Source organism: Equus caballus, chromosome 15 (assembly GCF_041296265.1).
Source record: "Equus caballus isolate H_3958 breed thoroughbred chromosome 15, TB-T2T, whole genome shotgun sequence".
In the NCBI taxonomy this organism is placed as follows: domain Eukaryota; kingdom Metazoa; phylum Chordata; class Mammalia; order Perissodactyla; family Equidae; genus Equus; species Equus caballus.
Window position 1 is genome coordinate 70563010 of NC_091698.1, and position 13315 is coordinate 70576324.

Here is a 13315-nt window from a genome sequence, read left to right on the forward strand (position 1 = left end):
CTGAGATTGAGCAATCCTTCCAAGCTATTTTTTATGCCCTGAAATACCAAATCCTTAAGTAATATTGGGGAAGGACCTAAGACACTGAGCGAAATTAAATATGCCCTCTCTCATAAGGAATGTTGACATAACACTTTATTTCAATGGACTGTACAAAACCAATCTTCAAAACACTCATGATCTGTCCTAAACACCTTGCACACATCAGGGAATAGGGAATGTAGGTTTCAATTCAAAATCAGCATGAGATTTGGGGGTGGGGTAGTTTCCTCTAAGAATCTAAGAGATAATATTTGTACACTTAAATGTTTTGACTTTTTTTTGCCACATTCGGATAAGCAGCTTTAGGAGCTCCAAAATAATTTACATATTATTATTATTATTATTACTTGTTGAAATATGACACGGCTTTTCTTTGTCTACGAGGACTTCATCAATTCAGTGACCCTCTTTATGTATCCACTATGCTGTTTCTTTATATGTGAGACTTGTGGGGCTCTGACTTCAGGCTGCAGATCAGACAGCGGTGCTGTGAATGCTGTAAATGCTGTGACAGTGGGGTGGGCAAGCAACGCTTTGACATACTTTAATATTGTCATGACAACACAGTGGCAGAAAAAGAGAGATTCAGATCCAGCATTTGTTAGGTGTGTGCCCAATTGGCTATAACTGGATTTTCAGGCTTTTTCTCCCTTTACAGTTGAGGAGAGGACACACGGCCATCAGTTCCAGTGTCTCTTGCAGTAATTATCTCAAATGGCAGGGGATGAGAGGGCAGCAGGTCAGAATCTCAGGGGGAGTGCGGTGGGTGTACTGTGAAAAGCATCTCCTCCCCATGATTCTGAGCGTCCTTCCTGCCCACTCCAGTTTAAGAATCACTGGCAATGGGCAGTCATTCAGAGTGGTTTCTTGAAAAAATAAATCCTAAGCCCCATTTTTATTCATGACTACATGATGACAAATTGTCAACTGGTAGAAGAATATGGCTGGGCAAGAGAAATACATTCTAAATTCAAAATGATGTCAGCGAAGTGATATAAAACAAAGAGAATAAACTTTAAGATGGAAGTTCCCCTTTTTGGCATGCTAACATTTTTGTACACACCTTTTCTCCCCTTGAAGTTAAGAACCATGTCTTATTCATCACTGTAATCCACCAGGGTTTAACTAAGTGTTACTGCTAGAAAGTTATCAACAAAAGTTTGAATTAGTAACATAGCTAGGAGGAAGAAAACTGAAATATACAAATGGCTACAGGCAAGAAGAGTTAGAGGACATCTTCGATCATTTCTGGAATGCCAGTAAGATTGAGCCTGGGAAGAGAAAATGAAGCACTATAAGAAAAAAAGGGGAAAACCATCCCAGACACATGAATAGGAATAAAATATGTAGGAATCACTGGTTCAAGCCCCTAATGAGACAGTTTGGGCTCCAAGAACTATACAGTGATTTGGAGAGAATGTGGAGCGGAACTGAAGAGTCACAAAAGTGACCAAGAACTCAGAAAATCAAATCCACAGATCGTGAATAGGAAAGGTGCCAGAGAAATGTGATCTGAGTCTCTCCCAATATGACCTATATGACCAGCTTCCAGCTTCTCCCCAGTCTTAAAGAGGCCTGGAGCAGAGAATGTGGGCTCCCATCACAGCAGGAGGGCATGGGTTAGAAAGCAGAAGTATTCCTAAAGGCCCACCTCCTCATTTGATACCCAGGAGGTGGATACTATGGGATGGACATCACATCACTATGTGGATCAGTACCACTACACAAACACTGCTGCCAAATTCAGCAGAGCTCTCCGCACTGCTGGGTAATCCTTTCACTTGCCTCCCAGCGGCTCCATACTTCATTCTTCAGAGCATTCATTTCCTACATCACCTTTCTCATCATGTAAACTTACTAAGCGAGCAGCCTGCCTTCACTCTCCATCTACCTTCTCTTCACTCCTCTGTCCACCATGGTCTGCCGATAACACTCTGCTAAAACTGCAATGGTGAGCCCCCCTTCCGTGTTCTCTTCCTGCCTCTATGGCTACCACCTCAAGTCATCTCCTCAGAAATCACCACTCTACAAACCCTCGTCGATGTTCCCACAACATCTTGTACATATGCACGTTATATTCGTGGTAAGAGCAAAGATCGATGGGGCATTTACTATGTGGCAGGCTCTGATCCAAGCCCTTTACATTTACCAACATTTAGTCCTTCAGACCACCCTAGAGGTAGGTACTGTTTTCATCTTCATTTCATGTAGAGGATACCAGAGGCACAGAGACGGTGAATGACTTGCTCAAGGCCACACAGTGAACAGGGGAGCCAGGATTCTAACCCAGGCCATTTCTCTCCAGAGCCCATGTTCTTCACTACTCTGCTATCCCATTCCTGTTCAGCATTAATCACATTGCTAAGATTTTGTGTCTATCTCTCCCTGTAAACAGTAAGATTCTAAACAGTAGGGAAATTCTATTCACCTTTGAATCTCATGTTCTTCAGTACTCTGCTATCCCATTCCTGTTCAGCATTAATCGCATTGCTAAGATTTTGTGTCTATCTCTCCCTGTAAACAGTAAGATTCTAAACAGTAGGGAAATTCTATTCACCTTTGAATCTCTAGGGCTTCAACAAGGCCTGGCACTGGAAGACACTGAACAGATGTTTACTGCATGAACAGATAAATAAATGGTAGTGAGAAATGCTAAATATGGGAATTATTTGCCAAAAAAGCCTGAAGAATCCACTTTCTGTAGCCTTGGGTAAATGACTTAACTCTCTAAATCTAAAAGATGAAGATAGTAATAATGCCTACCTCGTAGGGGTGTTCTTAGGATTATATGAGATGATGCATACAAAGACCTCAGCACAGGGCCTGGCAAGTGGTAACTGCTCAATAAATATTAGTTATTATTATTATTAATTAGGATTTTTCTCTAGAGGTCTTTAGAATCACAGGAGTCTCTTCGTGTTGGAATTTTTTTTGGTGTGAACGTAGCTGGGAGAAATGGAATAAACTAGATGATCTGTCAAGATGCTTCTTGGCTTTGGAGTCAATGGATACAGATGCTCTTATCGTCAGCTAAGGTGGCAGATATGGGAATGTTAGACGATGTTCTAGAAAATAATAACGACAAAGGACCACTGAAAACAATCTTTTATTTCAAAGAGGGAGAAAGGAAGAGTTGCTCTCTTCAGAGAAGGACTCTTGCCAGTTTTGTTTTATTAAAAACATGCCTTGATTCTTGCGATTTCAAATACACAGTAAGGAACCAAATTAAATAAGCAGCTTAAATATGAATAGAATTTAAACGTTAGTTTCCAAATGGTCATCTCTGAGACTAAGTTCAAAACCTATCAATTAGATCTTTAACCCCTAAATCTAAATTATTAAAATTCCATAACTTACTAAATATGAATAAAAATTCCAGGATAAAGAGAGCTAGTACTTCAGTTTTGCCTATTACAGTGCTGCTGGACAGGTGAAGAATCAAGCCTTTGGCTGCATGACAGTCACAGCCAGTTCCCCTCCTAATTGTGTCACTGGAAATTAGGGCTCACTGTCTAAGCCATCCATACACATACGCAAAGCACGACCATATTTGGAAACAGTACTTTCTCATAGCTGTGGCTAGCCAGCCATTTCAGACTCCTGTTAAAAATTAAACCTTTAGTTGAGTTGTTTTTTTTCTGATATTGTCATGAGGCTTTTTTTTTTTTTTAACAAGGCAATCTTTCTTATGCGTTATTTGCAACTTTCTTTGTCCTTTCTCATGGCATTTGCTAGACCTGGAGGATAATTCTTATCTGTGTTTTCCAGACCACCTTTCCCCATTTCATCCAAATTTAATTGTAGGGCCAACCACAGCCATCATAGTTATAATTAGTATGTACTAAGCATTCATAAGGTATGCATTATTAGGAATAGTCTTAGATATGGAAATAATTTCATTTACTTCCAACAAAATCAAATGAGAATTCCTGGACCTCTTCTACATAAAGATATATGGCAGGTCAGGTCCAGGAGCTGGCCCCCTTCCACAAAATGTACGATTAAAAGAAAGGAACAGCAATGAGGACCTCTAGATGAGTGCTTCTCAAAACTCAGCAGGTATAAGAATCACCTAGAGAATTGTTCAAACACAGACTCCTGGGTCTTACCCCCAGATAGTCTGACTCAAGATGTCTGAAGTGGGCCCTAATTATTTGCATTTCTAACATGTTTCCATGTAATACTGAAGCTGCAGCTCCAGGGCCCACACTTTGAGAACCGTAGCTCCAGCAATTCCAGAACTAAAACAGTCACCTGGAAGGTACAAGTCTTTGAGCCTGGTGTTCTTGCCAGTTAGCCAATGGCCAGCGATGAAGGTTGCCATCAGTGGAAACAGGCTCCTCCAGGAGTAAAGCCTATTAGATTTCCATTATCTTAGTAATCGTGCTTATCTCTAGGAAGCATGATTTTAAAACCTTAGATACCAAAGCTTAACAGTCACCTTCTAGTTACTCAGAATTCTGGTGAATCAATACAGCTCCTGAGCCCCTGAATAGAGAAGCTCCAGAGGTTCATCACCACCATTTATTTAGATCAAGAGTCTGTTCAAACAGTGGGTGCCCCTTTAGTGGCTGACTGTATGAGAGGAGTCTATAATACGAATGTACCATATTTATTTAACTGTTCCCCTATTAATAAACATGTAAGTTCCCCACCCCTCCCAACACTTATTTTTCACTGTTATAAAAAAATATGGTAAAGAAGATATAGGACATACTGGAATACTCTTGTCCACGTATTTGGGTATTTTTGTGGAATAGACTATTAGGAAAAGAAACCCTGAACTGGATGAAAGACTATTACATTCTCTATGTTATATAGTGCCTTTACTTCTTACATTCCAATTTTAGGTCTATGAACATCTTCCAAAAGTAGACCTATGAAAGAAGTTAATAGTACACCAATAATCCCACCAGGCTCTTGGTCTGATATTTTAGATTCCTTATTTTATGGGGTACAAGATCCAAATAAAACCAGCAAAATAACTTTTTTTGGTACAGTTAATGTGACCTGGTCAATGAACACTATTTATTACGTACCACCTTCTGCTGATGCATGGAAGAAAAAGAGATATTAAAAAAAAAGAAAAAAAGAAAATCTGGTTTCTGACCATACGCCAAAGTATGTGCTCCAGCCTCACTGGGTTTCTCCTGACTCCTGAAACACTCTGCACAGTCTCCCTCTACCGGCGTTTGAACATCTTTTTCAACCCATTTCAATGCTCCCACACTCCCAGCCCCCTTCTGACCTTGGCATAAGCATCATTTCCTCAAAGAAGCCTCCCAATGGCCAGGCTTCTTGTTATGTGCTCTCAGAGAACCACACTCTTTTCTTTCAGAGAACTTAATGTGCAGTTACATATTCATTAGAGTTACTGTATGATTAACAAGCATCTTCCTCACTATCTTGTAAGTTTCCAAAGATCAAGGACTGTGTCTGTGTCTGTTTTTATTACCATTGTATCCAGAACATCTAGCTAAGTGCCTTATAGTTGAAACTCGATAAATACAGAGAGAGAGAGAAAGAATATGAAAGAATGAGAATGAATGAATATGAATATATCACTTCTAAAACACTTAGGTAAACAAGAATATTTCTTCTTACTACAGATTTGCACTTGAGTATTTAGTAAATCTTTATGAAAAATGTTATAATAGTGTTAAAGGAAATTTTGAAGGTGAAAAATTCATCCTTGTATTGACTACCCAAAGAGAGCAGGTATTTTTCCTATTTTTTGTCCAAAAGCATATTTTTATAAAATACAATTATTCATAACATTAGTAGACTGGAATTAGAAACAAAATTTTATGTGACAGTTTCTTCCTATAGAAGTAGAGTTACCATTTACAGAATAACAAACACACAAATAAATATGACAACTTTTGAGGCTGTTCCATAGGAAACTAAATTCTAAGCGCATGATTTGAATATAAGTGTATACCCCTACTTTGGCACTTGGCGATAGTATTACACACCTGTTTTTATAAGTGAGGCGAACAGTTCTCGTACCTTCCCATTTCCCAGGCTGCTGGTCTTTGGAAGCCTGTTCCCACTTAGAAATAATGTCACAAATCTAGAAGGGAAGTGGAAAACAAAGATTTATAATGGTTTTCAAATCAGCATTTTCTGAAGACAAGTATGTCTGCAGCCTGAAAAATTTCAATTAATATGATCAAACCAAATAGACTGAAGCTTTTGTTTTAAGATTCTGTGCAGCTCTGAGTTTAGAATTTAATTATAAATCACTCTTTGGTCCACTTATCCTTTTGGACACACATTAACTTTGGACTGTGGCCATGAATTTTTTACTCAAAAAGGAATCTTAACGAAGGACTGCATGAGATTGGAAACAAGAAGATTCCAGGAATTTTTTCATGGTTTAGTTAACTGAAGAAGCAACTTTTCTACCTTCTGAGTTTATAAAGATTAGAAAAAATGAAGTTATACCAAAGAAATATGAAATAGAATCTTAAAATTCTTTGATTGGGAAAGAACAAAAAGTCTTTAGAAACCAAAAAAACTGTTTGCTTGTTTTTTAACCTGTCACTTACAGAACTATAAATAAAAGTTTTCAAAAATTTGTGGTAAACATTATTCACCAAAGCCCCTGATATTTACTCAGCTCAAGTCAACCAAAAATGCTAGCTTACTTCTTGATTAATTATTAACGACAGTCCTCTAGGAGTGGAGTCTGTCTCAAAAATTTACATTTGGATTTGTTGAACTGAACAGGATGTACCTGGAGCTGAGGAGAAAAAAAAGACATTCATTTATCTAGATTTCTCAATACGCAGCTGAAGAGCTAGGCAAAGGGGTCTGGGAGGAAACTATATCTACCAACCAACTCTCCTGAAGAACTAAGTATGAGTTTTAGCAGTATTCTGTGGAACGCCATGCAGCCCCAACAGCTTGTTCTGCAAGTGGAGCTAGGCTTTGGGAGTTAACTAATGTTTCACGTGCTCTAAACTTGTAAACTATTACTTACGAATCGAGTTCTTCCCCTAATCTGCCCCAGTGCTTTAATCTCCAAATCATAAAATACCTTCACTCCATAACAAGGCACTTATTTCCAAGAGCAATCAAGGACCATATCAAGTAAGGTAAGGGTCCAGACCCAATTCTAGCTGTTTGATATGGGTAAATCATTTCCTGCTCTGGGCCTTGTTTTACAAAATAAGTGGGTTGTTTCTCTAAGGCTCCTTATGCAATTCCATATTACTAGCTGTCACCATCACTAGATGGCAACTTTACCGAGTTATTTTACTATGACCTAGAAAAGCTTTTTAAAATATCTTCCAATGTTCTGTGTTTGCTCATGTCTCTCCTTAAGTCTGGAATCCCTTCTTCATTTCCACAGGTCCATTTTCTACCTATCCTTCAAGGTGCAGTTCAGCTCTTCCCTACTGTCCAATGCTGAACTTAATCTCTTCTGTGGAATGTTCACAGTACTCTGAAAACATTTACCTCTTTCAACTCTAAGGTTATCAGTGTATAAGGCTGCTCTTCCCTAAGCAAATGGTAAGTTCACTGTGGGAGGGACTTGTTCTGGTTCTTCTCTGTATTCCCCACAGGATTCAGTCCAGCTTCTGGACACAATACATAGTTCAATAAATTGCCGAGTGCATGAATAAAATGGAAAGCCATTTTCCTAGAGCTTCCATGTCTTCACCTTAATACCCGAATATTTAGGGTATTGTTACTATTGTTAATTCTTTTCTCCTCTCTAACATGGAGTCTATGTGTGTGCAGACTAAAAGTCTATGGCTTCAACAAAGTCCTGCAATTTTTGTGTGTGTGTCAAGATTAGCCTGCTTAAATTTTTTGAAAACTCCTCAACTAAACTTGTTGCAAATAGCAAAGAGTAGCTTCTTTGCTGTTTGCTGCGTCTGCCTCCTTAAAAGGACTTGGTTTTACCTTGATGTTTCCTTGAAGACAATGCTCTAAATCCCTGCCAGAAGGATCATCCGTGAACAATGCAAATCCAGACTGTGCTGGCTTCCTCATTCCTGTATCCTGGTTCAAAGTATTCAAAAATTCTTCCACTGTGGTGGATGCATCAAATCCAACTACCTACACAGAAATAACAAAGTCGTTCTCTTAATAAAATAAGTATGTACATTTCAAACTTAGATTTCAGGGGGAAAACAGGGCATACTTGATGCATGACTAATGATAACGCATATTTATCTAGGTGCTTTAACTTTTCTTTTCCCTAAAGCTCCACTGGAAAAAATTAATATCATTTTAGTCATTAGCTTGCTGTAAGAATTCAGAAATCTTGGCTTCAGCCCACTGACATGAATCAAAATAGAAAGATCATTTGACAGCTATAAACATCTTGCAGAGATGGTATGCCTACCCATTACAAGCAAACCAAGAACTACAGTATGACATGTAATCTTTAAGCAAACGAAAAAAAATAATAAACAAGAAATGCACTTAAACAAATGAACACCTTTACGCATTTAATATTTGTTTCTTTAATATGCAGTTAAGTATCTGAATTCCGTGATAAAAGGCTTATGGCTACAAAGACTAATTGCTAGCCTTGGAACATGTCTGCTTCAGCTAATAAGCAAGAACCTCAATCTGAAAGTTGGGAGGGCCCAAAACTAGGATAAGTTTTCCTAGAAAATTCCTGAGATTTGGAGGCTTTAGAGAGACTAACCTTGTACACACCCAATGTTAGTAATTATTTCCTCTTAGCAGGTGCACTGGTGGGGGAAGGCCTTGACTAAAGTATTTTTGTTTTTCTACATCGGAATTTAATGGCAGTGAAATTCCTCCTGCAATTTGGCTCAATATGGATTTGTTTTTAGTATGAATCCTTTTTTGCAAGACTGTTTCAAAACTCAACTGTTCTGATAGAAGATCTAAGATATGTGCATGTTTAACACTGCCAGCTGCGGACAAAGGTAGGTAGACAGTCTCACCTCCCTGTTCCACAGAGGTTATATGTAGGATTCTACGTTAAGCACGTTTGCATCAGACAGAAAGCCTAACCTACCTGATATATCCCATTCATGAAGTGCACGGGGATACTGAAGGGCAAAGAATGATGATAAGGATTTCTAAGAAGGGTTGAAAGAATTTCCATTCTTGAGGGTCTTGCTTCCCGATCTCCATTTTGTTGCGTTCTTTCTACACATCGCTGGCAATAAATGGCATATTTTCCAAATTCTGTCCTATAATACAAAACTTACGATAAAGCCTAAGAATAAATTTAATTAAGACAACCTAATATATATATATATTAGGAAATATATATATACATACAACTGTTAAGAAAGTTTTCCTGGGTGTACATTATTACAATGTATTATGCTAAATTTGACAATAATTTTTTTTGAATGATAATCTTAAACCACTGTAACTTTTCTCAAATTCCAGTCTTTTTACTTTTGCCACTGACTGAATCAAACTTCTACACAAACATTCTTCACCTTTATCATATTATAGACACAAAATGAATTTAAAATTACCAGTCATTATATAATCAATATACAGTGATTATATGAAGAAATATAAAGAAAATAATTGTATAAATAGTGTAGGATAACTTAAGAAACACATGACGCAGCAGAGTTCTCTTCTGAAGAACACACAGGTTAACATTTGACTGCTAAACAAGATAGGAACATATCTTCAAACAAAAATAAAAATATAGTTTCCTTTTTTACTCTATGAAAACATGTACCTCTTAAAAAACATTAAGCATTAAACAAAACCACTGGAGCAAATAAATGTAAAAGCTGTATAGAGATCTCATTTGCCCTCATTTGTTATAAATAATTTTTATCCTACTTATAAAAGCAGATAGATAACATTTCTAGATATATTTGTATTCAGGTGCCCTCTAGGCAGACTCTAAAATGTCACCCTTTGGGGCTTCTCAGTGACTGCATCTGAAATCACATGACCCAGTTCAGAGTCTCCAAAATGTATTATAAACTGGAAGATATTTTCCTACTGCTTCCAAGTTGTGTTTTGTTTCACTGTGTTTGTTTGTTTTAGTCCCAGAGTCTATTTAAGCAATCCAACAGAACTTCTTGGACAAAATGATCCTAATAACCCTTGGCTGAGTGCCCTAGGTCCTACTGTTAGAAAGTCATCTGACAGTTGGATTTTAAATGTCTTTTTCAAAGGAGTAAAAATTCTGACGTAATTCAAATACACACAATTATAAAAGGAAGGAAGACCATGAGGGAAGTCTTCTATATAAAAGAATTCAATGTGAAGAAAAACAGTCATAGGGAAAAGGAAGGAAACAAAATAGTTGTTTTTATTGAAATGAACACCCACTAATGCTAAGTCATTCATATTTGAAATGTACATAGACTTTTCACTTAAAAATATTCTTTGTCAGGTTTTCAAGCTTTAACTGCAATCTTCCATGAGAGATTAACATAACAAAGAAAATATTTTCCAAGCTCCATGTAAATGATAACCAAAGGCTTCTTGTACTAACATTTGTTTCACACATTCTTCCACGAATGCACCCAGCAGGTTACTAAATACTTATGATTTATTGTAGACTTTCAGGGGCCACATAAACGGTTCAGTTGGCTAGTTTTCTGCACACCTGGAATCTGCATTCCTCTTTAGGTGGAGCCTGAGGAGCCACAGGAAAGGATGATGGGGAAGGAAGAGCCCAACACAGAGCGCCAAGAGCTGCCAGCCCTGGGCAAAGAGAAGCACCATAGGTTAGACACCACATGGCAGACAGAGATCCACATCAGAACGAGTGTGACTGACAGAAGTCATGAGAGCAAAGGGATGATGACAGTCTTTCTTGACCCAAAATGTTTTTGCTTCTTCCACATATACATTATCTCCTTAGAGCATTTACAATATATAAAAACATAAAAACTCCACTTTGGGTCAGATCCATAATCCATCTAGTTGTGTATATTATTGTCTACAATGAGGTACTACAGACATGTAGATATAGCAATCCTTGTTGACATCACACAAAGATTAGGGACATTGTTCCTTTTTTGTTCACTTATGCATTTACTCATCCATTAAAATACAAGTAATGGCTGTGAGAAAGGGCAGATGGAAAAACAGTATAAAATCATGTACCCAAAAACAAAACCAATCTACCCACACATAAATACATTCATAAATACCTAAATAAGCAGTAAGTATAAAAATATTAACAGAGGTATCTTTAGGTAATAGGATTATATGTAACTTTTATTTTTTCTTTGCTTTGTTCTGTAGTCTCTTTTCTATTTTAAATTTTTTCATTATGCAAGTATAACTTCAATAATTTTTAAAATTTACATAACAAGGAAAGGGGAGGGGAAGGCACTGTCTCTGCCCTTGAGGAACCCACAGTCTAGGAGAAGATGTTATATATTTAAACAGTGATTTACAATATAACATAGTTAATACCATGTAATTTTTTTTTTTTAAAGTATAACCAACGGAAGGAATGATTAACTGCTGTGGGAGTCAGGGAAGAATCTCCAGGAGAGATGTTGCTTGGGCTAGACTGTCTACAGGTGGGAAGAAAGAAGAGGGGTCCAGGTGACAGGAATAATGCCAGGAGCAAGGTGAAGGATAATGCAAAGGCAGAGTGTGTTTGAAGAATAGAGAGAGTTTATTCATTCACTGTACGCTGGAGGCAGGATGAATAAAATGAAGTGGAGAAAGCCGAAGCCACTGGAGCCAGCGTATGAAGGGCCCTTGATGCAAATGAAGCTTAAGCTTTAGAACCCTTCTCATGCACAAGCCCCTTTCAAGTCCCTGGGACAGGTGCTCTTAACTGTGTTTACATAGTCATATGTTCTTTTAAAATGTATAAAAGTAATGTATTTTGTACTCTTTTTCTTAGAGAGTACAAAATATTCATTGTATAAACTTCAAGTCCCACAAAATCTGGATCCACTCTGAGAGTTCTATATGCTAGGGTAAGAAATTTCTGTTTTATCCTGTGGTTGACAGGCAGTCAATAAGCAAAGATTAAAACAGGCATTCATTGAAGAGTAAACACAAGTGACTAAAAACCACTTGAAAAATACATTCAACTGCACTAATAATTAAAGAAACACATCCTAAATCAGTAGTGAAATAGTACTTTTTTACCTGGAAAGAATTTAAAAGAAGAATTATCTGAATATTATTGAAAACATAAGGAAATTCTAGAAATAAATTCAAAGAAATTCACTAGAGTTGTACACAAAATTTAGGTGCAAAGATGTCTCTCCTGTAGTGGTATTTATTACAGGAAAAATAATTGGAACAACCTGAATGTATAGTAATTGATATTAATGCAACTATTAATGTTTTGAAGAATGTTGAAGGATTCGGGAAATGATTATGTTCCATAGTTTAAAAAAGTAGTATGGACACTGTAACTCTTGTAATGTGAAAAATTGTGAGTGTGTATAAATATACACACATATACATTTACATATAGACATATACATATATAAATAAACCAAAAGGATATACTTCAAAATATTAATAATTTTTCCTTTTCACCTTTTGTATTTTCCAAATGTCTACACTGAATATGTATCATTCTTACAATGAGGAAAACAACATCATTTTAAATTGCATGTACATGTATCAGTATATACCTGCAATGGTCCTGGTTGATTCTGAGGCTGTCTCCGTCTTGTCTGTTTAATGAGCTGACAGCAAATTTCATTCTGTAGCTCAGGATGTGTCAAACAGATTTGCAAAGCACTCTGGGCTAGAGATACGTGGTAATCAATTGCAGGGGAATCAACTGCTGCATTTATAAAAAGCTGGCAGGTCTGAATTAAACAAAAAACATTGGGATACTCAAGGTAAGAAATGATTAGATTTATTCTGCATGAATTATATTGATTCTCTTCTTAGCAACAGTTTTTGTTTAAAAAGATATGTTTTTGTTAAAAAGATGGAAAAAGATATATTACGATAACACGAATCGAAAGAAATCTGGAGTGGCTACGTTAGTATCAGACAAAGTAGATTTCAGAGCAAGGAACTCTGCCAGAGAGAAAGAGGGGCATTTTATAATGATAAAGGGGTCAGTTCATCTAGAGAACATAACAATCCTAAATGTTTATGTGCTTAATAACAGAGCTTCAAAATACATGGTGCAAAAACTGACAGGACTGCAAGAAGAAACAAATCCACAGTTACAGTCAAAGAGTTCAACTCCCCTCTCTCAATAATTGAAAGAACAAGTAGACAGAAAATCAGTATGGATTTAGAAAACCTGAACAACACTATCAACCAACTGGACCTAACTGTCATTTGTAGAATACTGCAC

At 37.1% G+C, this 13315-nt stretch overlaps 1 protein-coding gene and 1 long non-coding RNA gene across 3 annotated transcripts in view; one reads left to right on the forward strand and one right to left on the reverse strand.

Annotated features, from left to right (window-relative positions):
- PLEKHH2 (pleckstrin homology, MyTH4 and FERM domain containing H2) overlaps positions 1-13315 on the reverse strand; it is a 102628-nt gene that overhangs the window by 14634 nt on the left and 74679 nt on the right. The window contains exons 20-24 of one of the 2 annotated variants that reach the window (XM_001499587.5): positions 12633-12812; positions 10625-10722; positions 9050-9227; positions 7957-8112; positions 6018-6115 (exon numbers count right to left, since the gene is read on the reverse strand). In XM_001499587.5, coding sequence (XP_001499637.1) covers positions 6018-6115; positions 7957-8112; positions 9050-9227; positions 10625-10722; positions 12633-12812 — 710 coding nt within the window. Of the gene's footprint in view, positions 1-6017; positions 6116-7956; positions 8113-9045; positions 9228-10624; positions 10723-12632; positions 12813-13315 lie in introns of both variants that reach the window. The other variant, XM_070235532.1, reaches the window with a different exon arrangement.
- Positions 6752-13315, forward strand: part of LOC138917703 (uncharacterized) — a 30052-nt gene continuing 23488 nt past the window's right edge. The window contains exons 1-3 of the long non-coding RNA XR_011426103.1: positions 6752-7142; positions 7400-7560; positions 8818-8957. This is a non-coding gene — a long non-coding RNA (uncharacterized lncRNA). The remainder of the gene's footprint in view (positions 7143-7399; positions 7561-8817; positions 8958-13315) is intronic.